General features: G+C 40.5%; 2 protein-coding genes across 3 annotated transcripts in view; one reads left to right on the forward strand and one right to left on the reverse strand.

Moving 5' to 3' along the window:
* Positions 1 to 6,534: 6,534 nt before the first annotated feature.
* On the reverse strand, positions 6,535 to 22,026 carry cep170ab (centrosomal protein 170Ab). 2 transcript variants are annotated; one of them, XM_085277738.1, is made up of 20 exons: positions 21,929 to 22,026; positions 20,703 to 20,783; positions 20,243 to 20,385; positions 20,029 to 20,118; positions 18,971 to 19,052; positions 18,704 to 18,759; positions 18,092 to 18,254; positions 17,186 to 17,323; positions 16,622 to 17,080; positions 16,160 to 16,518; positions 15,952 to 16,071; positions 15,704 to 15,836; positions 12,782 to 14,245; positions 12,392 to 12,635; positions 12,052 to 12,160; positions 11,696 to 11,857; positions 11,089 to 11,177; positions 10,624 to 10,717; positions 9,670 to 9,721; positions 6,535 to 9,515 (listed from the first exon to the last, which is right to left on the reverse strand). In XM_085277738.1, the coding sequence occupies exons 3-20, from the start codon at positions 20,345 to 20,347 to the stop codon at positions 9,253 to 9,255; spliced, it is 4,182 nt and encodes a 1,393-aa protein (XP_085133864.1). In that variant the 5' UTR covers positions 20,348 to 20,385; positions 20,703 to 20,783; positions 21,929 to 22,026; the 3' UTR covers positions 6,535 to 9,252. The 2 variants fall into 2 exon arrangements, with proteins under 2 accessions (XP_085133864.1, XP_085133865.1); XM_085277739.1 differs by having other exon boundaries at positions 20,243 to 20,388.
* Positions 22,027 to 24,078: 2,052 nt separating this feature from the next.
* LOC146573142 (BCL11 transcription factor A-like) overlaps positions 24,079 to 25,444 on the forward strand; it is a 32,902-nt gene continuing 31,536 nt past the window's right edge. Inside the window, exon 1 of the mRNA XM_085277741.1 lies at positions 24,079 to 24,367. Coding sequence (XP_085133867.1) covers positions 24,313 to 24,367 — 55 coding nt within the window. The 5' untranslated portion in view covers positions 24,079 to 24,312. The remainder of the gene's footprint in view (positions 24,368 to 25,444) is intronic.

Consider the following 25,444-nt stretch of genomic DNA (forward strand, 5'->3'; position numbering starts at 1 on the left):
ATTAATAATTGATATAAATGGAAGTTGGCATAATTATCTTCTTTAATTCCCACTTTGTTTAAATCACTGCAGTAGATTTGCTTTATTCCAGTGGAATGAACCATGTTTCAATTCTGCTATAGCTTTAAGAGCTCCTCATATTATTGCACAGAAGGGTCTCAGTGGGGAAAAAAATGAAATATGTAAAATCCTTTTTCCTTCCTCCTCCCCCCCCCACAACTCTTTCCTCACAGATGAATATATGCTTAATGGCAGCAAAACGACATATGCTCCAAACTGCAGGTACGCTTCTGTTATGTTTATGAGACCTGTATGTGAGGTCGAAAAATGTTAGGAGGAATCTGTATGCACTACTGCATTTAAGTAAACTTTAAAGAAATGTGTTGATTTTTCTAATTTTAAGTTATACATACCAACAATTTCATCAGTAAAAAATTTGCTTTAAATTTCATATCTCCTTCATGCTGAACTGTAGTAACTTTAGCGACTCCCTGAAATCTTATGCAGAGCCATCATCCGGTGCAATTTTCAATTTAAACATTGTTTAATTGATGAACAAATACCTGCAAAAATAAAACTTCCATCAGGGTGTGCCTCAGCTGTGCTAATCAGCAGATGCAGTTGTCTCACTCAGCATTTATATAGATGCATGTTAGTAACATTCTTGCCACAAAAAAAGCATTAGCACTTAGCTATGCCACAGAGGCTGGAGGGGTTTTTGCTACATTCACTCTCTTAGGCAAAAACAGATGTATTTGCATGGCTGGGAGCAAATAAGAATGACTCTCAGAGACAGGTCAGTAAATTATGCTACTGATATAGTAAGATAGAACTGCTTGAAGTAACATTTATCAGCAGACTCTGTAGGCTAGCAGCAAAATATTGCAACAGTGCTAGTATTCCATAGCTTTGTGGACTTTATCACAAATTAACCCGTCAAACAAGCAATTTGTGCTGTAGAGTTTTGGAGTGACTCTTTTAATACAACTAATACTCATGAATACATTCTTTCTTCAAAGTTTCAAACACATTAATACACAAAATGCATGCAGAGTACAAAGTTTGAATTTTAACTAAAAAAAAAGACACATTAAGACGAGATCTCGTAGTAGTGGAATAAAAACGTAACAGGGAAAACTGCTTTGCCTGTCTAGGACAGGTGCCCTCTGCACGTCAAACTGCATTTGTGTGTGTATGTGTGTGTGTGTGGGTGACAGAGTGAGAGAGAGAGAGAGAGAGAGAGAGAGAGAGAGAGAGTGAGAAAGAGAGAAAGGGATGGGTCAACAAAACTATTTGAGTTACTTCCCATGAGAGGTGAATGTTCCTAAAGCTGCACACATGGGGTCATACAATCACACTTTCAAGCTGAGAAAGAAACAAAGTGACATGCCGAATTGGATTTTCAGTGTTCCCAACCATCACAAGCTCAGACGGAGTTATAAAGGGCAATTTATAGCTCAGCAACAAAGTGAGTGAGACTCTGGTCACTGGCGGTCATGACAGAAAACTGTTGACATAAACAATTTAGTAACTGCACAGTCATTTCACTGATAGACTTTTGAATAGTAAGGCATGGAATACCTACCAAGCAACAATGAGCAAATGATCCAAATATAAGGGTTCTATAGCAGTAGAGGTATGTGTGAAAAATGATGATGGTGAAAGTATCTTGAGGTGTAAATGTTTCAGCTAGCTTTATTGCTTCTGTTTTACAAAACAGGAAATGGATCCTAAATTTCTTCAAATTTTTTGTCCTTTCTGTTAGAATTAAATGTTTCAAGATGCATTTAAAGCACCTGCTTTTTAAACTCAATTTAAAATGCTTTATTACTTTTTAACAGGCCATCTGTACTGTCCTTTGAGGCTTACATTTATAATTACTCTATATGACATCTTGTCTCCTTTTACTAGCTCCACATTAATTAAGGTGACCTCCCCTCCCGTTAAAACACCCCCCCTGTGATTGCCTGTGAAGAACGCTTCTGTGTATAGGTGTTTCACCTTCACACCGAAAGCTCAACAGCAGGTTTTCCATGAGCGCACAGGACGTGGTGTTTTCTAACGTCATAGTCAGGGTGATGTGCTGAGTGAAAGCTGACTGGGCACAGCGCCACAGGAGACAGCTAGGCAACATGCCAAAGGGAGTGTGGATGGGGTGCAGATAGGGATCCAGCAATGAAAAATGATCCTGTTAGGTTGTTTCACTCTATCAGTAATTGTCTGTCCCCAGCAGAGCACTGGGTTTACTAGTTCTCTTCAGCTAACAGGCCACATGGTTAAAAAACAGACAATCAGTTAATGTTTAACTTTTTTTTCATGACCAAGAATTTGCTTGATACAAAATTATTAAGATCTCAAGGTAAGCAGTCATTCCAGAAAACTGTTTACAATTTACCAGTAATGGAGCTTTGTTTACTAATTTATTGAATATACATTATATTAATAATGGTGATGCTTCACATGCTCTCTTTTGAAGAAATGCTTTCTGCAGGAGGCTTCAGAGGTCACAGCAAACTTTACACTTCGTCCCTTCCTGTCTCTCTGTACAGGACATTTTCTTATGTGCAGTAGAGTCCTCCAACACAAAGAACTAATTAATAGTCTCACATTTAAGAGCCACACAGTGCTAACACATTAGTATGTGTAATTATGATGATTTAAAAACCTTGCCATGCACACATTTTGGCTTTATTACTACAAGAATGAGAACAGGGTTAGCTAGTTTTTCTTGACAATTCTCTTAAATGTAACAACAATATCTCAGTGGGCATTTAAGTTACTGAAATGCAGATAAAGTGGATTTTTATGCTATGATGGACAATTTGCAGCAATAGGAAAGGGAATGTAGAGAAAATGGCTTTATACCGTTCTGCTGCTTATAAACAGGAAAGAAAGTAAGTGAATCTCTTGGAAGGACACCCCGTAAATGCATAGCTTCATCAATTCTGCTCAATATTTTAAGTATATTAACTGGCTTCCGAAGATCTAATTGGCCTAACTGGATCTAAATCATGTCTGGAAAGATTCGATTCTGAGTTAAAATTCTGTGCAACAGAACTGTGTTGGGAGTAATGGTGCAATGCTTTAAAAGGAATTAGAAATATTAGACATTTTTCCCTTTTTGTGAAAAATGCTAACACATAAAATGGTCAGAGATACATATCAGATTGATATTTATCCAGCCACCAAGCAGGAGGTAGCATAGGTGAAGATTTTAAGATTTTCATAGGCAGTGACCATGATGGACAGGTTTAGAAATTAGTCTATAGAAGCTATCAGCTTAAGTTAAGTGATTTAGAGCTAAAGTTAGAGAGGCATGACTGAGATGGTTTGAACATGGTGCAGGATAGCGGATATACTGGCATAGTTCACTGATATGAAACTACCAGGGGAAAGAGGAAGATTCGTGGAAAGTGAAGGGGGACATGCAGAGGGCTGGTGTGACAAAGGATGATGCTAGAGATGAAGTAAGATTGAGGCAGATGATTCGGTGTGGTGACTTCTAAAGGGAGAAGCCATTGCATAGCTTACTTTTCCCTTTTTGGATAATTCCTTATTTGCACCTCATCTCTCATCATGTGATTTTATCATTCTGAACAAATCATCAATCTTCAATCTTAAATATAATCAGCCTATCTCTATTTATCGGCTACCATTGGCCTTAAAGCTAGCAGTAGTTAAACTGTTACTTGAAAAGCCATCACTTGAACCAGCTGTCTTAAACTTTCATTTTATCTCAAAAATTTCTCGAACAATTGTAAAACAGCTAACAGATCATCTGCAGGGGAATGAAGAGTTTCAGTCAGGTTTCACAGCTTTAAAGCATAATGTTTAAAGAAATACTTAAGTAAACGCGAATGCTTATAAAGACGAGAACGGACTCAAACTCTAAGAAATCTGCAAAATCTGGTAGGTAAACCTGAGCATTTGTCCTTTTTGGGTTGATGTGGATTTGCTGGGTGTGAACCAGCTGGAAAGAAAGTTGTAATTTATTTTCATTGGAGGCAACAAACCTCAGCTGCATACTCCAGTGTTAAAGCAGATACATCACAAGCATGCAAAGTGAATGGATTTCCAGCAGATGGAGTGAATCGCTCCTCTAAACTCACAGAATGGCTAATTGCATATTTGACAGTTGCTGACACCTTTTTTCTTCTAGCTAGTTTTACACATCTACAATAATCAAGGTTTAACTTTACCTCTTCACTTTTAAAAAAGTAACTGATGTTTGTAAGGAAGTTGCTTACCCTTTCCAGCTTTTCTCTGTTTCGCAGGTAGATGGATGCAGAGTAGCCATGCTGCTGGATTGCACTGTAACTGCTGGTTTTCAGTTGGGACACATAGGGCAGAGGTGTTGGGGGAGCCTCGTCTTGCTCCCTTGACCTTGGATCATCTGACAGTTCCATTGATGACCTGTGTTCTGCTGCTGTCTGCTGGGGTGCAGAGATGCTCTGAAGTACACACACACACACACACACACACACACACACACAGAGATGCTGCCACTCCTGTCCTCCTTTTTTTTTTCTTCTCCAATCTATCTTTCAGAAGCTGAATCAGCCACTTTTACTCTCTGTGGTGCCTGAGCTACAGTTTGTAGTACAGTCTCCCAGGCATAATGGGAGGGGCAGAAATGGGCTTCTGTAAGCTTGTGAACAGGGCGGAGGTGCAATTTGAGCAGCTGCATGGATGTACTGAACAAGACAGAAAGCATCAGAAAGAGATTAATCTTATTGAGAAAAGTGTGAGTACGCTGTGAGACACGTACACATTCTCTTTCCCACACACACAATTGTAGGAAATCGAATTTCTGCCATTTGCACTTCACATGCGGATACTGATACTGGCAGAGACAGAATGTCCTGAAGTACTCTAACTTCACCTTAAGAAACCTTTTATACAGGACCATATGCCAGGGGAGCACACACCGCACACACAAAGATTTTTATAGCCACGACAGTTTATGTTGTGAATACAAAAAGGCTGCTGGTGTAAGAAAAACTGACTTTGCCCCGACCTACTTCACAACACAAGTAACCCTGTGACCACTGTGTTCATAGTACCACAGTGATATTTACATTATTTGTCTCCTCATTGATTAAAGATTGATGGCTGAAATTATTTTAAACAATAGAATTTTGGAAATGCATTGAATGTGTTGTTTTACAAAACTGATGATTTTTAACATTAATGTAATGATTATATTGTTAGCAGCCAGTTACTTTATGTTAGCATAAAGACTAAAGCCAGGATGAACCTAGCATGTAGGCAATCAATTCAGTGTAGCATTGTTTTGGTATTTTCTGACACATTGTACTTGAGTATATTTGATCCAAAAGTCCAGAAAATTTGGAAAGTGTGGAAAATGTGCACCAGTGAAGTCATATTAAATAAGCTGTTTCCTAAGTCTTTAGGAGGTGGCTTACATGATGTCAGGCTAACATTTGGAGGATGCATTCTGAAGTGGAGCATTTTGGCCATTAGTGTTAATGTCTGGTTAACGGGAAGGCAGGGCAAGCACAGAGCATCATTCTTGTTACCGTTCTTCAATAGAGATTATAATATACAATTCCCTTTCCTTCCAATTAAAAAGCCATATGATAATCAATGACCATTACATTCACATTTTATTGACAATAATCTAAATGATCTCTCTGAGCACGGTTTCTGCCATCTGTACCACTCTATAGTTAATTTGAACACCCAGTTTGCTGACAAAGCTTCTCCTGTTGTTCTCCTCTCCAATGCAGTTCCACACTGATGAACATTCATCAGTGTGGAACTGCAGAATATGTAAATTACACAAGTAGCCCAAACAGTCACAGTGTAGCATCATACACCTTACTCATACTGAGGTAACAGGATTACTATTGCTGTAATACTACTATTGCAAGTTAAACTGAATAATGTGTAGCATGTAAGCTGTGCATGACCTAACACATAATTTCAACATTATATATGTTTAAACAATTACTTTTGAAAACTTTTTTTTTTTTTTTACAAACTACCAAACAGATACCTCAGATCTCAAAAACTGCAGTGTTATGAAAACTTTATTTATATGCAATAAATGCAGTGTGAGGGTGGTAAAGCCCATAGGGAACCTGAACTTAATGAAACTAAGTGGGAGCAGTTTAGTCAAACTTAGCATTTCCAGTAGATGAGCACCTGCACAATCCCTGATGTGCACCAGCAGTTGTGGTGAAAGTTGTTCACAGGGGAGAAAAACCCTGACACAGCTTTAAAGGATTAAGGAAGTGGAGCAGAATATCTGAAGACACACAATTAGTAGTGCGGTAACTCTAGCAATGTGGCCTCTAAAACCTAATTTGTCGTGTGTACTTTCTTCTGCAAAGAGTTGGAGTGAAGCCAGACTGGGAGGTGGATTGGGCAGATTGTGGTGGAAGGATGGCAGTTCAAAAGAGATTGTGAGGTGATGAAGGGCAAGAAGTGGAAACATAAATGTAATTAATTAATTAGTATTACTAAAGTTAGACAAATAAGTTTAATAACACATTATTAATCATTACCAGTTACATTTTTAGTGGAGGATGAGGGAGTTTTAAATACTTCTTAATTCAACCAAATATAGAAATAATATTGTTATAAGCAATGCAGTTAAACTCAACCAGCCTTTTGTCCCCCTGAGAGTGGAGGCAGTTGAAAAATCCATCCATCGGGCCATTTTCTTCTGCTTGTGCAACTGGCCCAGAGCCTATCCCAGCTCAGAGCCACTGAGTAAGCCGTGGAAAACAGCTCATGATTATCATGCATTTTATTGAAAATGAGAAAAACACTGATATTGCAAGGTTGACATTTAAACCTAACATCAATACAAAAAAAGCTCATACAAAACATCCAAACAAAAAAATCTCCAAATGCTCAAACAAAAGGAAAGATAAAGTATGCCGAGCACAAAATGCAATTATTCATCTTTATTAAAGTTGTTTTGGCTAAAATGTTATTCAACAGTTCTGATCAGGATACATTCATATGTAAACATTGGTATGAGGCAAGACATTGGAAAACCTACCCAGTCATTACACTGTGGATCATTCAACAACAAAAAGCAGGACTTGGAGGTAGTCCCTGTCTATGCTGGTTCAAACACATTTAACTTGCAATCAGAAAGTAGTTTGATAAACCGTTCATCTCATCACGGTCAAAGACATAAACATGATAAAGGAGTAGCATTAGGGTGCATTACATCCTGGTCCCTCAGAGAATAATAGCAACATATATTGGCTTTGAAATGCAAAAACAAAAAGACGTCTACCTCCTTCTCGCCAGCTTCCTTACATTGGACTCTCTAGTATCTAGGATTATAATGATTGTTTGAGCCAGGGCACTTGTGACAAAATGCATTTGGAAGAGGAAAATCCTATTCTGGGAGCTACATTTCAGTTCACAATTTTCATTAACACATCGGGTTTATCTTTGATAAACTGTCTTCAAATGACATCAGCACAGGAAAAGGGGCATGGATGTAAGTTTTAAACGTAACTACTTTATAATATAACACTGGTACATAACAATATAGGCACCCAGTTCTTTTCCCAAAAATAGGCACGGTGGCCGTTTCTCATGGAAAATCATTACTGAGGCTACCTTAGGCATTGCTATTGCAAACAGGACAAAAATATATAATTTGTAGGGGTGCAACAATACATCGTTATTGAACCGTTCGATACAGTGCTTTCGGTTTGGTACGCATCTGTATCGAACAATACAAAATTTTTTATTTAATGTATCAACTTTTCTTCTGACGATGCTGTCTGTGTTGAGCGCTCAGTGGATCTGGGTTCGACTACTCCGCCTAGGCTGCACTGTTGAGTGCAGATCCACTGAGCGCAGCGCAAGCTAGCAAGACAGAAGCTAATCTCGTTGCAACATGCCTCAACGCTACCCGAAATTAAACCTCCCCCACCTTCATTCAGATCTGGCCTTTGAAACTATTTTGGTTTTCAAGTGAAGCATGACCCTGATGGTAAGTGCGTCATGGACAAAAGTAAAACAGTTTGTCGGATGTGCCACGCAATGCTCAATTGGTGGGAAGTAGTGTGTTAGCGCAGTTAGCTAGTTAATGTGTTGACGCCGTCAAGCCCCATGCATGGGGCGATATGCGGTAACTTGTTAATGAAGATTTGCCGCGTTATGGCGTTAATGTCATTTTAACGAGATTAACAGCACTAGTGGGAACACAACGAATATGACTGCACATTTACTCCGACATCATCCTAGTGCAAAGACAAGTGGAAGCAGACAAAAACAACAAGCACGCATGCTACAAACTTTACCAGAGTCATTTAGACAGCCGTTAGCACATGATTCTCCTTATGGGGACCTGATATGTTTAATATGCTGCTGAGAATATAGCCCAGAAGAAGCGGATAGTATAGCTTTTATTTTGAAAAGAGCCATTTCTCTGTAATAAACTCTCTTTTCCAAAGATGAGTGATTTCTCGATCAGATAGATTTTTTTTATTATTATTTTGTTGTTTCAGCAACATTACATTTAAAAACTGTACTTTTGAGTTAAAATATATATTTATAATTTTAATAAATGATAAATTAAAAAGTCATGAAAATTTCTTTGTGTCGAAAAAATATTGAGTATCGAACCGAACCGAACAGTGAATTTTGTGTATCGTTGCACCCCTAATAATTTGATAAATAACTCTTAGGCAGGACAGAAGAACACTTTCAAACATGGCTCCTTGACACTATTGCACCTTTTCAGTTTGGGTTTCCATGTTGGCTCTAAGTCTGTCAAGCTTTTGTGTCACTTGCAAAGAATGCAAGGTAAAAGGTTGGTCTGCTTTTGCTCATTTCAAGCCAAAACAGTAGAATAATTAAAAGGGAATTTGGTAGGTTTAGGTTTAACATCAGATCTGCCCTTTTTCTCAAATGTTTTCAAGGATAATGGGTAATGATAATGAGCTGCAACACAAAAACACAGATGGGTTACTGTATATGATGTCAAAGCTTCTTCGTTAGCCTAGCAGTTAATAGTGTAATACTGTCATATAATAGAGCTGTCATCTCAAGAGATTCCCTTTGACAGTGTTGGAATTTTAGAGTCCTAACATAATTTAGTTTGACTGACAGAGCAGAGAGACTTTTCCATATAAAAGGCATTGCTCTGGGTCCTCATCTTATCTCAGAAAAACTTCTAACCTCACACCAGGGTCTGCTCTGAGGGTGTCTGATATCTCCAATTGATTGCATTCTGGATTAATCCACCGTGGAATGTCAGTTGTAGGAATTAGAGCTCTGCTGTAGCCCTGGGTCTCGTTCTGACACTTCTGCATGGTTTGAAGATCCAACAGGTTCAGTGGACAGTAATTCAGGCCTGGAGGATGAAAGTGTGCGTGAAGAAGCTTCTGCTTCAGTTTGTAACACAGCTGCCCTCTGCTGAGCCCCTGGGCTGATCTTCTGGTCAGTCAGAGGACTGGTCAAGCCCAGGTTGGACAGGGCATCCAGAGTTCCATCTGGATCTACCATCATGTCAATTACTGTCAGTTTGGAGCAGAGAAAAACAGTCCCACTTAATACATCATAAGACTTCCCGTGGTGTAGACTGCAGTAACACTGCAGAATACAATACAACAATACAATATTTCACGCTTTTCTTCCAAAAACTAAAGAGAAGCATAGGTAGAGCCATACCCATCAGTTGTCTTTCCACCCTCTTCAAGTCTTGAATGATGGTTGAAATTTCCTGTTAAGAGAATGTGATAGAAAAATGAAAGCTGGTCTCAGGCCTGATTAAGTAAGTGAAGGCTCTTACAGCAAATAAATCAACTCGATTAATCTTTTCATTGCCTCAGGAAAAAGTTTGGAGCCGAGCCCTTTATACTCAGTAATGCTTTACGAGCCCTTTAACTTGTGTCGTGGACACACATATCTCTTTTCAGAGGTTCACATGAGGCCAGACAGTGTTACAGTCAGAATTTATGATCCTGTGCTGGAGAGAGGTAAAAGTGTGTAGAGGTGAAGTTGTAAGTCTTTTTTTTTCTCCAAACAGTCTAATCACATTTGGTGCCTAAATACTGAAATTAATTTGAAGTTAATCTAAAGGGTGTATGACATTGTTGATTTCATTCTCCAAACAGCTATAGCACTGTGAGCACTCACTATGATTGCTTAGAATAAGTAATCAGAAAATGGTAAGGAATGACTGGATTGAAAATAGTGTTCAATTAATTCAAGCCAAGAAAAGGCTAAAAGATTACTTCTATAAATGTGTACTTATGGAATATACTGTGACTGTGGACTTCTTTTTTAAAATTTGGTTGAATTAAACTGTGCCAAAATAACCCCAATAAGGAAAGATGAGTTTGCGGTTGGTTATCTATCGGCTCACATTCCAGAAGCTTCAATACATTAAATGTAGAGTCTCCATAAAAGAAAGACAGAATCGGATCACAATCTTGTTACACACTGTATCTGTTTTTCTCCATTGCAATCCATCCTTTTAAAATATTTCACGGTGAACAAGCGCTGTACTGACTGATGGACCAAAATGCTACACTAATATTGTAATTTCTACACCAGTGCTGCCTATTTGGCTATAAATATCACAGTCCTGTCTGTTTCACAAGCCTTCAGCAGATTCATCACCTTGTTTGAGCTCTTGAGCAGTAAGGAGTCATGCTCTGCTTGCAGTTTGGTCTCAATCTCATCCCATTTTCGTTCTTTATCCTTGAAGAGGATCCTGCAAAGCCAGGTTGTTACAAAAATAGGATAAAAGTGAAATACATAAAACATGTTTAATATAGATTAAGTGACTGCTTAAGTTATTTCATTCAGATGCCATCAGCACATTGTAGCATTGAAAAAAATCTGCCTTTGAATTGTCATTCTAATGAGAAAAATATGTAACTGGGTGGCGGAGTAAGCCTGTGTGATGTGTCATTCAAACTGTGTCACCTGCTATTTCCAACAAAAAACACAGACAAGAATCTGTACACACACAGACAATATTTGTATCATGCAATCCCTCTTTAGTGTGTGCATTGAATATATAAATAACCACAACAACACGTGAAAATCAATTTTTGTTTAGCGTGGTCAAACAATACTTGCCTGATTTTGCAGGTTGTTCTGTCAACAGATTGGCGTATCCTGGTTGACAGCTGAGTCACAGAAGCTAGCAGCAAATTGTCTGGGACCGCCTGAAAGACAGTAAAAAAATATCATCTGAATCTACCAGTTATAAATTACTGGCAAAAAGTGATTAATTTACACGGTAAAATGTAAACAACCTGTACTATTGCTACATTTAGTTAATTTAAGTACATCATTAGCTTTACCACTGCTTTTAGGTTTACATTGGCCTATTTTTTTATTAGTCCTTTATTTATCCAGGTAAAAAATCTCATTGAGATTAAAAATCTCATTTCCAAGAGAGACCTGGCATCATGGCAACAAAAGTCACATACCAATTAAGGGATGACTGTAACTAGCATGTATCGAGCTCCCTCTAGTGTCAAACAGTGGTACAGACTGACATGAACGTCTTGCTATTTTTGCTCTTAACATAACTCTAAACTTGCTGTGTTTGCTGCTCCACATACTTTCACTTTCTAATGCAGAGAAGCACATCAAATTCAAAATCTAGATTAGCAGTATGGTACATAGCAGGCCATATATTGAGGAGAACATTATATTTAAAATTGAAGCAAGGCCTTACATCATCTCTATTCCATGTCTGTCGCCGAATGGACCTGGAGCTCTGTCCGCTAGACCTACGAGATCGAAGCTCCACAGACTGCCCATTGGTTCCCAGAATGCTATTATGCTGTGTGGAGGAGCCGCCGAGGTCCAAACTGTCATCAAACACACGCTCCTCCAACTGAAACGGAAATAAAATATATTGAAAATTGATATTCTTTCCTCAGATCCAATTTTTTTGTCCATGTTATGTAATCAAACTTAAGAATTAAGAATCTGTATTCTATTAGCATTAGGATTGCTATAAATGTTATTGAATAAACTGAATCCTTATATTTTGTATGCTATAATTAGTTTAAGATGCAACAACTATACCAGAGCTCCAGGGTCGGTCGCTGCAGGGCTCACTGAGTCAATCTCCCCTGCCACATCATGAATCTCTCTGGCTAGCATGGCCAGGTCTTTTGCAAGATCTTGACTTATCCTGTGGAGCAAACATAAGTATGATGTTATTTTGTTGTGTTATTTTGTGATATTTATTTAAAACAAAATAACAGCTGTAAAATAAGATCCAATAAAAAGAACTGCAACCCTAAGCTAAAAAAAAAGAAGCAATAAAGAGGCACATGCCCTAAAGCAGGAAAAATGTGTTAGAATACTGCTATCTGACTCATTCATCCACTCATATACACAGGAGTACTTCTCACCTACGTACCTGGCTATTTCCTCGCTGTGTGCTGTCCAATCTCTCATATACTCATCCTGTTCCCTAGAGTGCTGCTTCACGGTAGCTAGGCCTGCAGGATTTGGGGTTGCTGGAGCTGAACCTCCAAGCTGGGCTACTCGAGTAGACGGGAATAGCCGTGTGTGCCCCTGCTTGGATATGTGACGATTTGAGCCATACTCATCCTCTGAGGTGGAAGCATACTCCACTGGTACACGGCGCCACCGAGTTCCAGCTGAGGAAAGAATGGCAGTGAAGCTTAGATGAAGCTTAAGATGCCAGATGAATTCTTCTTTAAGTAGATAATTGCAGGTAACTGTACAATCTTTTGGCAGTCAAAGCATAATTAGGAACATTTAAAAAAAATGTGTACACACTTACATGCAGGTGTGGCATGTGATGAGGTTCCTTTACTCTTGTCAGGTAGCTTGGAGGCACTGTTAGCTCTTGCTCTGGGTCCAGGCATTGAAGTCATATTGGACCCTCTCAATCCTTGCCTGATGCCATAATCACCTGCACCGCGGGCCCCCAGACCTCTACTCCTTGTCACAGTGGCCTCTGAGTCACTCTGGGCAGACGGGGAGCCCACTCTTGGCCTCCTTGGCTGTGCCAGAGCTTCTATTCTGGACATGCCTCTTTTTGCCATCCCTGTCTTGGATGTGGAACTAGCAGTGGAGGCCTCAGAGGCCACAGACATCCGGTCTAGGTCAGCAGGTTCAGTGTCTGAGGAATCCCCCAGCCGGGCTCGCCGCAACAGTGATGCCCTGGTAGGCCTGGGCTTGGGGACACTGGTGGCTTTACTGGCGGAAGCAGAGGCAGGAGCTTGACTGATCTTAGCCCGGCTAGACTTAGTGCTGGCTCCAACTGTTGTGCTCCCTGTCTGACCTCTAGCATGTGAGTTTTTGGAGTCTTTCGTGGAGGTGGGCTGTGAGTCTGATAAGAGAGAATTGGAGTTGACATCATCATCAGTGAGATCCAGGGAAGTCCAAGGACGGTTTGGCTGTGAAGGACCAGAAGTTCTATTCTTGACCCTCTTGTCCTGGGTCTCCCTACCACCAGCAGGACCCTTGCCAGATGAGCAAACTACAGTTTTTTCTTTCTGCTGTCCTGCTAGAGTTCGGCGTTTCTGGACTACTTTCCTTGCTCCATCAGCTTGGCTTACTGTACTTGTCGTGTCAACATCTGACTCTGGTGACATGGATCCTTCAATGGACTGACTTGGGGGATCGCCTTGGTCTGACACAGTGGTTTCTAGAAAGGCTGCTACAGCCTCTGAGTCTTTCTGCAGTGTGGCGCTGTCGATGCCAGGCTCTCTAGATTGAGTTTTGCCTGTGAGACCATCAATACGTGGTATGAGCTCTATAGGGACGTTGGAACTTGGTTTCTCCACAGTGAAGCTCTCCTGTCTCAATAGGGGTTTCCCACTACTTTCCCTGGCTTTCTCCTCTTCTTTTTTCCTCCTCCGTACTTCCTCCATTCTTTTTTCCCCGCTGGTCATGGGACGAGGTGGGAGCTTTGTCAACACACCTGACTGACTTGACCTCCCACCACCACTATCCTGCGACTTGGCTGGTGACGAACGACTAGGGCTGCCACTGTGACTGCCCACACCTCCTGTGCACTGGCCGGGTCGAGTCTTTCCTCTGCCCACCTTTTCCTCCTGGTTTTCTTTCTCCTGTAGCTCTGTGTCCTGTTTCTCCCCCATATCTGCACGTAGGCCTGAGCCTGGGGTCCTCCTTCCTAGGCCGAGATCCTCACCAGGCAGCTGGGGTAGGGTTCTCCTCTTGCGCTCTGTGTACCCAGTAGAGGCAAAGGAGGCTGAGTGGCTGGATTCACTTATATCAGCTGAAAAGAAAGAAAATATTTGATCAGAATGTGCATTAAACATACATATATACATATATAGTGGATTATATACTGGTAGAATCAGTGCACTGTTAGAGGTGTTTGCCAGATTTTTAATTTAATAGTTGGCTATAATAAAGATCCTTAATAGAAAGTCCCAATAAAAATTTGTTCAATTATTTTTGCAACTTGAAGCAACGAGAAGCTAAAACATAAAATTCAGATACAGTGGAACCCCGACTTACGAAATTAATTCGTTCCCGAGGGTCTTTCGTAAGTCAAAAATGTTCGTAAGTCAAAGCACCCATCGCGCCTTTTGAGTGAACGATAGGCTATAGGCTAATTGCTAACTGCAACAACAATACGTCGTTCAAGTGGAACAGCGAAGCGCAAGTACGAAAGCCAAGGGGGTTGTCATATGATACGGAAGGCATTGTGGGCATTCTGGGCTCAGCCAATCAGAGCCAGTGGATTTCGTTACACGGGTATTTTGCCGTAACACGGGCAGAAATATTGCCGTTACGTGCCTTCGTAACTTGAATTTTTTTGTTAAATGGGGTATTCGTAAGTTGGTGTTCCACTGTAGTTAGTCAGAAAGGTTATTTTCTTTAAAAAACAAAAAAGCTGCAATTTCAGACCTTTGACTGAAAGTGGCACACGTTAAGAAACTATTTTGTCTTCCACTTGTAAAATATTGCGATACTTCAATATTTTAACATGAAACCTCTGGCTTCACTGTGGTCACGTGACTCTATTGTGCCAAATGCATATAATTACAGTCTGCTGTATGTTAGTGAAATAATCAGGAATAAATCTTCCTCTTGGATATGAAAAGTTGCTTGCCTAATGCCTATTTGGTGAAATGTGACCAGCAGCCTGGCAGCTATGTTAGCTAACCTGAAGTAGGCGTCATACTCTTTCTGACACATGCCATTTTAGCTTCTGTGCATTTAAGGAGACCACCTAAGCTAACTTTCTTCTGAGTGGCTGCTGTGTGCCTAAGATGGCCACTCTATTTGTTGTCCACAGTCTGAAGAGTAGAAACTACATAAAGAGAGTGATAAGTTGTCATTGGTTGGCTATATTGCACAAACCAATTAAGAAGAAGGCCTGCAAGCATTCATATCCTTGACAAATTAATTTAACTTTTATCTCATCTGGATTACTCTTTGCATTGTAATTATCCACCACTGTAACAGTATACCATAGCTATTACAGAAAAATGACAAGCCTAATGTGACAGACTGCTGTATAACTGAATTATGAGTAAATTTGTGACACCTGTCTACTTATGCTGCTTTTACAACGTGTTTATCATTTAACCCCAGTGTGTGATTGGACCCTGTGGACTTTGTTTAGCAAACGTTTACATACTGAAGCATGAACAAAATGCTGAAATTAATTTAATAAATATTAAAGGAATCCATTTTTGAGATTTAGTAAACCTAAACTTAATACCTCTGTCCTCCGTGACCAAGATGTGGCTTTCGCCTCCTGACCCTTCAGGGTCAGTCCTAATATGACTGGCAGCTAGAGTAGCCCACTGTGACACCCAGCGTGGACCACCCACCATCAACTCTTCAGACAAGACCTAAACAAGCAAACGTGGAAATAAAACAAAAACATGTCAATAACTGGAAACAGATGTTGCTTTAGTCAGTCAGAAGACAGCTTATTGAGTATAACTTAGAAGAACGCTGTTACACCTCTGTCTCCATGCGTCCGGGTTTTCCTCGGTCTCCAGTGCCAGACCTTTGGGAGGCGAGTCTTTCTCTCTGGTCAGCACTCCCCACCCTGGACCCAGACTCCTGGTCCACACCAAACACCTAACATATACACAAGTAAGAAAACATATTATGATCAGGAGATTAGATGATAAACTATAAAAAAGAGTTATAACTTTAACGTTTTTACCTTGTCAATCAGTTTCCTAGCCTCTTCTTCTTCATGATCTCCATTCTCCAGCTCGATGGTATAAGTCCCTCTATCACTATAATCATCTCCATGATGATAGCACTCGTCGCGCCCGCTCTGTTGATGGGGTGCTGAGCCACGTCTCCTCTCTGCTACTTTGGATGTTGAAGGTTTACGACGACGTGCAGGACTGTCTTCCTCTGCAAAGAGACCCTCTGGTACGTTTGCACGACCCTCTCTGATCTTCATCCCCGTGCTTCCCCAGAGTCCCCATGAGCGCTCTTCTAGCGCTGCATCCCTGCGCTGTTCACCCAGTGCATTTTCTGAATCACTCTGAGTGCCATCCTCATGTTTACTTCCTGGATAGTGAGGTAATAGATCAAAATGTTGCATAAGAGTGATAAAGTAAGTATCGCGTGTAATACTGTACACTATACCAAACTCTATATCATATAAACACACCTTTAAGACTCCGCAGTTGTACAGGCACATCGCTTTTCACGCTTTCGCCATCATCCTCTGCAACCGTTTCTTTTAGAGCCAATGGTAACTCATTCTGAGCAAGCCAGTCAGCAACTTTGACTTCTGCTGCGACCATGGCTGTCTGAAGAGGACTCAGCTCCTCCCCAACAGCCCTTTTAGGGCGTGGCCTGGTCTCTGGTCCTACCTTCGCAACCCTGTCTTTGACAGTCACTTTACCTGAGGCCCCAGGATCAAACTCAATGGTGAAGGAGGCGTGGCCATGGGCAGGCTCTGCTGCAGCAGAAGCACCACCCTCTTGTTCTCTTGAGATGGATTCACTGCTGACTTTACTTCCTGAGGGATCCTTTGCATCCTTTGTTGGGATCTCGAAGTAGCTAGGCTCCTGATTAGAGGCTGTTTGCAGGGTACACTTTGGGATCTCCTCACTTTTCTTAGATTCTGGCACAATTAATACAAAGATATTTGTCTGGCACCATAAAGTTTACAGAATATTTGTAATATTTCCAAAAAAGTAAACTGATAATGAGCAATAATTGTTGGTACCTGCTTCAACTTTTTCTCGTTTCCGGTCTGAACTCTTGTCCTCTGACTTTCCTGGATGCTGGTCTTCAGTGTCTCCATCTCCCCACCAGGCAGGCTGGCCATACAGGGGGGTGCCCCTGTGCAGCACTGTGACATCCCCTGCCAAAACAGTACATTTCTTTATATATAGGAATGCACATATGTATTAATTGAGGCTTAGAGACCCTAAATAGGCTTCAGGTAAAGGTCATTGTAATGCAACATCCCCAATATTACAGCATATAATTTGCCATCTATATTTAGGCCCTTGATTTAGTTAAATTCTATTTATATAGTGTCAAATCACAACAGTTTCCCAAGGTGCTTTTTATTGTAAGGTAACAACCCTGCAACCCTCTGTGATCATTGACTTTAGTTGTTTTTCATGGTCTTTCAGGCCTTGGGGTGTTGCTGGGTGGACCACTGCATTCCTTTGTTTTCAGAATGCACCAGATTGTTTATTTTGACACCGTAAGATTTTGTGTCTACATCTCTTTGGATCATACTAAGAGTTCCCGAAAATGGATACCAAATGCAAGTTCAACATTTGGAATTAGCTGTCTTTTATCTGTCTAATTTGTCATTAAATAATAACAACAGAAAAGACTTCATCTGAACCTGTGAAAACAGGGAAATATATTTCACACATCTTGACTGTCTGATTTTGAATCCTCTGTGGCATTATACAGAAGCTAAATTACCAAACGTCTGCCACTGTCCTAGAGTACGGCTGCTATAGTTTGTAGTCCTAAAATCTATTTAAGAACTACCTCTAAAAATTCTTTCATTATCAGTTTATGTATCTGGGAATATTTTATCGATTCAAGGTATTAGATTTACTATATTATATGTGTCCAGTGTCCTTTAACTTTCAATGCTCAGACTTACCTGTTGCCTTGTCCTCTGACCTGTTGGCCTCACTTGGCTTGGCAGTGGCTCCCTCACACACCTGTGCAGCTGCTGCCTCAGGTGGTTTGACTTGAGATTTGGATGATTCTGCCTCTGGGAGTTTCTTCTGGTTCAACTGAAGTTGGCTGCTAAACTTTTCATGCTGACAAATTAGACAACAGAAACAAGGGGAATTAGCCAAAGACAAAGGTTACACAATACTGTCAAAATAATTACGATGTATATCTTGTCTAGATTTTTTCTTGCTTTTTAATCTTCCAGATAGCAGTATGGCATACTGATCGTATGCCATACTGTTCGCATATATTTTGAATGATAATGTGCTATGTTCCTCTAGCTCATGAATAAGAAATCTGCATTTTTTTTTTTCTGCAGCTACCTGGGCAGTTTTTGTTGATGAAACAGCAAATTCATCAATCTTGAAAAGTCATTTTGCCCACTTCAGCAGAACTCTTTGATCTATTCTCTACAATATTGCTCCTAACTGATGAAAAAGTACAAGATCTTTGCACCTATCCTGTTTCAAACACAACTATTTACACCGTCTTCAAACATATGAATATTGTTCTTCTGTGTAGCGTGTCATCTAACCTTGAGGGCCTCCTCAGGAATATGCATCTCTCCTCGAACCACAGTAAACAGGTTGGTATGTGAGACAAGTTAAGGTAAAAGATGACGAGCCCTTTGCAGGGATGAGAAACCTGCACTGATAGCCTTATCTATTATGCAGTAGGCAGAGTGCAATGAGAATTCACAGGCTATTCAAGAACCGATAAAGTTACAGTGCACCCCATGTTCACTGACCTTGTACTGCGTGCTACTGGGTTTGACAGATAACACAAGAATACATTCAAAGGATATCATATCCAAACCTCAATTTGTCATCAATTTTCAGCGTGACATAGATTTGCTCCTGTATTCTGACATCGTTGACAAATGTCTGGGAACAAACAAAGAAACAATGTGGTTATGAACAACATATGAGGACTTTGTACAAAAGTGAGATTATTTAGAGTCTCCTGAAATCTCAGTACTGCTTGCATAACAATGATGCTGTCCATAACACACAAACCAACTGCCAATTTTGTACCAGACCTTTAGTCACAATCCTAACCAGATCTAACACAAAAAAGCTTATTTCATGTTGAATTTAAGCAGGGAAACATCTGTACACACATAAAAATGTTTGTACTCTGCCACTTTTTTCATCCATCTGTCTTAAAGCTCTTACCCAAATTAGGATCATGGGTGTGACCCTGAACATAGACAAACACACACACACCCACGGTCAATTTAGAATCACTAATTAGGATAAAATTTATGTCTTTGGGTTATGGGAAGAAACCAGAGCACTTGGAGGAAACCCACAGATTCACAGGAAGCACAAGAAGAACATGCAAGCTCCACAAAGAAAGGCCCCAGCCGACTAAGAGGTTTGAACCAGGAGCAGTGAAGTGACAGCGCTAGCCGCTGCACCATCAAGCTGCCTGTCATAAGCTATGTATAATATTTGCACTACCAAAAATGACGTCTTTCAGTTTATTTAGGGTTGGAAAATAATTTAAATCCAAAGAAAAAACCAAATTATGTTAGAACAGGTTCACGACTACTTTTGTAAGCAGTAAATTGCTGAAGCAGTTAAGGGGCACTCTGGCAATTTAGTACTCAAAGTAATGCATTTCCTTGAATACTGAGGGCTTAAGAGAAACTAATAAAAATTTGTAAAAACGGAAGCAGTAGAAGATGAGAAAGCCACGGCCCGAAAAAGAATAAATAAGAATAAATAAGGTATACTTTCAGGGAAATGTTTGATATTTAATTTTGGGACACACTGATGTAGATTTTATTGCATTAAAAAACATTAGGCAGGGGTTGCTTTAAGACACATACACATAAATTAAAAAAAATTCACTCACCCCATTTAAGCTGCCCAGGTCCTTAACTTTGTGTTCATCCGTATTTGGCTCATAGTTGATGACAGCATGCTGTTTGTCCACACTACGGGACTAAACCATACAAGATCCAGTCAATCACTATAATCCTCACTAATCTCAGTGCTTCAGATAAAAATCCAGTCAGAGTAAGAATGACAGCTCAGATCATATGTCGGGTGGATTCACAGTACAGTACCTGCAGCATAAGCTCACAGTCATCCCTCCCTACAAAGATCATCTCTCGGGGGAGACGATGGCGTGTCCCCCCACCGCTCACCAGGAACCAGGAAGTCAGACTCATCTCTGCCTGACAAGTTCACATGTGCCCCTTAATGCATCCTGCTGAAAACAAGAACAGTGTTAGACTGCAGTTTATAGCTATAAATCTATTAATGAGACCATTAAATATTTATCCTTCAATCAATGAAAAAATATACTCTTACACTGTAAACAGGAGTGGGTGAGGCATGCTGTTTCATATAATTACATAAAGCAAAAATTATTTCAGCATTTGTGCGTGTGCTTGTGTGTCATATGCACAGTAGCTATTTCGGTTATCACCCGAGGACATTGGCAAGCTTATCAGTCCATGTAGTGCAGCTAACAACAAGAAATTTTAAAAAAATGTAAGTTCCAAAAATAAAGAGACAGCTTACAGTATTTCAGGCATTCTTCTAAACTCCCAAAGTGAGTCGCTCAGCAGGATTGTCCTGTCATCAGCTTCACAACGCACTCCACTGAAAAAGGAGGAAGAATAGTTAGATACTGTGCAAAAAGAGAGTGCATGTGAGGGTGACAGGGAGATGGGGCTTAGAAAGAAAGAGATAATAAAACATGTAATATGACAGCTAATTCAATCAGATCCAGAAACTCTGAGCCAAACAGAAGACAGGCATATACACCGACCACAGGAAGTCAAGGAAACAGAGAAAATACGGACGTAAATAGAATATCCACTTCTCTGCTCCCCATGATTCTCTCATATGATTTCCAGGCAGTTGTCAGGATTCCCATGCACACAAAACAGCACAACAGCGCTTTTCACTGACACAAACACCCCGTCCCCTCTCTGCATTATTAGTAGGCAGGCCTGCTGACTCATGCTCCGAGAGAGTCATAGGTGAATTAGTAAGATTTAATTACGCACACGTTGTCATATGTGAGGCTCCTTTTTGTACGTCAGCTCAAGCCCAATGGGACAGCCCCCAACCTCCCAATAGAGAACTACGTGGTCCATCCTTTCAGTAGGCTGGCTCCTAGTGGCCCAGATTTTCTCTTTAGACGCTTGATCACACACACGGCTTCACCCACTCTGATATGAATCTCCTCTGCAAATGACCACACATCAACTGAGGCTGCAAGCGGCAGCAGCTGATGAGTTAGAGTCGGCCAATGACTGAGCCTGAAAATGAGCTCGGTTAGGCCATGTCTCAGTCCAGCGTTCATCGTGGAGCCATTTAAGAATGATAGCAAAGACCAGCTAATAATAAGCAAAAAGTATCATCTAATTTCATCCCAATATCGCGCAGATTGTAGGATAAACACAAGACTGGCCACAATGAGTCTAACATTTATTAGCGACATGTCATCTGAAGCGTGCATTAATCTGTCACGTTCAGTACATCCCTTTACGCACACCTTTTAAGCCAAACACAGGCTAATTTAGACAGATATCTGTTATCACGTGCTTTAAAGCCAACCAAATCATGTTTAGGATGCTGCCCGCTGATATCCCACGATCGACCATTATGGGCGACGTATAGGTCTGTCGCACAAACAGCGAAGCTCATTTCACTGTCTTCATCCTTATATCAGAGGAAGCAACCAAAGGCATCAGCGCAGGCCTGTTAGGGAAATAAAACAATGGCAAAATGTCTCTCACCAGGTGCTCTATGGGCAAACAGCATCCGATGAGTAGAAGGTTATGAACAGCGATGCTGCTGCTGCTCCTGCAACCCCTCTGCCCAGCCTAGGTCCTTCAACACTGCTGTGTCTTGGCCTCAAGGTGGCGCAATGCGCTCATGTAGGAAAAGATGAGGTTATGTAATATAGACAGCGAACCATGAGTGGCCCATATTAGGTGGATGATGGATCATTTATTTTGGGCAGTGACTCGATAATTAAATTGAGTTGGCATATAAATTACAGTCGTAAGACTGGAAACGCTGAAAGTATAATAATAGGAAATTAAATGCATGCATTGTATATAAATGATACGATTTGATTATATTTGCATTGAAACTTTTTAAAATTACAATGTAGCTGCTATGTTAGTATTTCAATGTTTTAGATTAAGCGCTAGAGTGAGTAATCTACTGGTTTCCAGCTCCGTATAATTATGTTAGGACACAGTTTATGATGGTCTATTAAAGGTCAGTCTTGTGTTGAACCACTAGATGGAGCCAAAGTACTGTGCTGTGATTTCGATGCCGACGTAAATTCAATTGTTGAGCCTGATTAGGAAGCTAGTATATAATCAACAAAATAAAAGCAAACCATTTTTAAAAGTATGGGTGCTGTTAAGGTCCTCCGGCTTTATTTGCGTTAAGTTAGAGAAGGGGCTTTTATGCGATTCTAATAAACTTTATTCATCATGAAACCAAAATAAATGAAAAAAGAATTGCCCAGCATCTTTTCGGCTGTTCTGTAACTGCATAACGACATACGAAGGTCAGGTGAGAGAGTATAGGGTATAAACCTGCCCATCAGGCCACCCTAATCCACTTGACACACACTGTTTTTGTTGGACATGCCCCCTATAGGTTCCATTAGTCATGAATTACTAGCTTTGTTTAAAAGCAAGCGCACTTGACTGTACACGTTAATCCAATCTGATCACTGGAAAACTTGGAAAAAATTAAAATCCCACATTGGCTTCAGCCATAATGAATGGGCCCAATATTTAAATGCAACAGCTGAATGAATGAAGCTGAGACTTAAGTTTTATCGGTGAGTTATAAAATTCCATTAGGTCTGGAATGCATAATATTACTTTTTTTTTGTTGTTGTTGTTGTTGTTGTTGTTGTTGTTGTTGTTGTTGTTGTTGTTGTTGTTGTTGTTGTTGTTGTTAAGTATTTCAGAATGCTTTACTGAAATGTTGCTTACCTGTAACATAAATTAGACCTTTGGAGTGGATAAGAGTTAAATCCACGTTTCTCTTCAGTTTTGGAATACAGGCTCAGGTGCATTACACAAGCTGACAGATTACAAATTGTTTTGTAAATCAAAGCACGTTACACTCTAACTCTAATATCTTTTTTCCCTTTCTTTATCTTTTACACGTCCACCATCGAAACAAAACGAGTACATTATATCTAAATATATTCTTATATTTAAGTATATTATATAAAACTATTTATGAATCTCATTTCACATTATTTTAATTGCAGGTAGTTAACTTTAGGTTTCCCTGTATACAAGGCAAAAGCCCAGAGAGAATGGCCGGTCTATCACCACTTCTCAAGAAAGCAAACAAATTAAACAAATTCAGCAACAACAACAAAAAACAGAGTTTAGTTCATCCTGTCGGAGAATAACATTTCAATTAGTTTAGCTCAAGAAGGCCGACTGAAATAAAAACACTTTATTCAGTGTTAATGACATTTCCAGTCTGCACTGTAAATTTGCATAAAGACTGCATATTCATAGTGGCTTGAAAAAACCCCCCCCAACAACAACTAATAAACACGAGTGCAAGAGCTGGGTTTATCCACCACTACATCCTTGTTACATACGCTCTTTGGTTCACGCGCTTTTTACTGCTTTCCTTGTAAAACAGTGTCTCTCTTTCTCTCCCTCGCTCTCCCTCTTAGCCCAGCCCCCTTGATCCCCTTCGTCCATTGGTGTCTTCGGGGTCTCCCTTTTTTCTCTTCTCTTCCATAGGTAGTCCATAATGAGTGTCCATTGGCTTTTATTATGACTTGTCCCCCTCCCACTGGCCGCCTTCGCCCTGCCCATGTTTTGTATGTCTCAGTTCGTCCAGCGCCTGACGTTCAAGTTCGCAGAACGTCACGTCCGCACTTGAACTTGCAGCGCAGGGGGCTTCACTATACCCCCATCACTCTCTCTTTGCAAAAAAGTCATGAAGAGCTCCGCACAGCCCGCACCGCACTACTCCTCACCCTCTGTATGATCAGCAGCTCATTGCTTTTTTTTTTCCCTTGTTGGCTGTCAGACGCATCAATGAAGATATTTCATTTGGAGTTTACCTTGTAGGAAAGGATTTCCCAATGTGAACTCAGCTGAAAATCCGTCACTAAACCAACATGTCTCGCCGCAAGCAGGGCAAACCCCAGCACTTGAGCAAACGGGAGTTTTCGCGTAAGTGGAGATACATTGCATTTCGACTTAATTTCATTGGTTTTTCCTCTCGGTGACCCATCTTTTTCTGTATACGGCAACTTTCTTTTAATACTTAGGATACGTCCACCGCTGTCCTGACTAAAATGACAAATCGCAAACATATCCAAGACTACAGGTTATCTTTATAATCATCACGAGGTCTTCTATAGGAAGTTTTGGAGCAGCGTGACAGGGAAGCTCAACTTGTGTTGGTTAACGCGTTGTATAACACAGCCTTCAAGGTTTCTTTCGCCATTAAAGGGCATGCATGAGCTTTATGGCCAGAGACCTTTGCAGACCTTTGAAGGCGGCACAGAGTTACAACTGCTGCCATTCACTTAAGTTTCCATGTGCACCTTTTGAAGCCACAGCACTACTACAGTGCAGGTCCTTTTTAACTGTAAAAATGCATTTACAAAGGTCCTAGTTGGTTTGGACACAGGGAAGTGTTTACACACACACACACACACAGACACACACACACACTTGTCCGAAGCGCAAAGACCTCGTGTGCGTTACCTACAAGGAATGCAGTTTCTTTGCAACAATTTTTTCACCGCTGGCGTTTAAACACGGCATATCCAATCCATTTGTATCCATAAATTGCATAAATACGCAGAAATCTCCGTGCGCGACACTGTTTTGAGATGAAGGAAGAGAAAAGAAGGACAGTTGTTTTACGCGCGTGTAAAACTGCAGGGCATTGATTTTGATTGAATGTCACATTCTTCGCACAGTTTAGACCAATTGTTGTTTGCCGAAGAATTATTTCGCTCCATTCGTCGGTTAAGAGCTTTATCAGTATATTGCTTTATCAATGCACTCTTCGCGCGTCAGTAAATGCGGAGACGTTTCCAGACTAGATAGGCTGTTTAAGTGTAAGTTAGAGATCGAAATGAACAACCTGTGCTTTTCTTTTATCTTTATTCTTGTATATATTTCTGCATGCTCTTCTTATTGCCGCTGAAACAAATTATGCTCTGGCAACATTTATTCTAAAGCTGTCAGATGGGTTGCCAGTGGGGGGCGCAATTTGATTGTAGTCCTACAGGCCAC

This window comes from Mchenga conophoros, linkage group LG6 (genome assembly GCF_057382185.1).
Source record: "Mchenga conophoros isolate Kocher_MC1m ecotype Shallow Benthic linkage group LG6, M_conophoros_male_GT1.1, whole genome shotgun sequence".
NCBI lineage: Eukaryota > Metazoa > Chordata > Actinopteri > Cichliformes > Cichlidae > Mchenga > Mchenga conophoros.

Coding starts and splice junctions, on each gene's coding strand:
- cep170ab (XM_085277738.1), bottom strand. CDS start 20,347: ATGAGTCTGACTTCCTGGTTCCTGGTGAGCGGTGGGGGGACACGCCAT. Junction 20,119..20,242: donor ACTGTGAGCTTATGCTGCAG/GTACTGTACTGT, acceptor TGTATGGTTTAG/TCCCGTAGTGTGGACAAACA. Junction 15,837..15,951: donor CCGGACGCATGGAGACAGAG/GTGTAACAGCGT, acceptor TTGCTTGTTTAG/GTCTTGTCTGAAGAGTTGAT.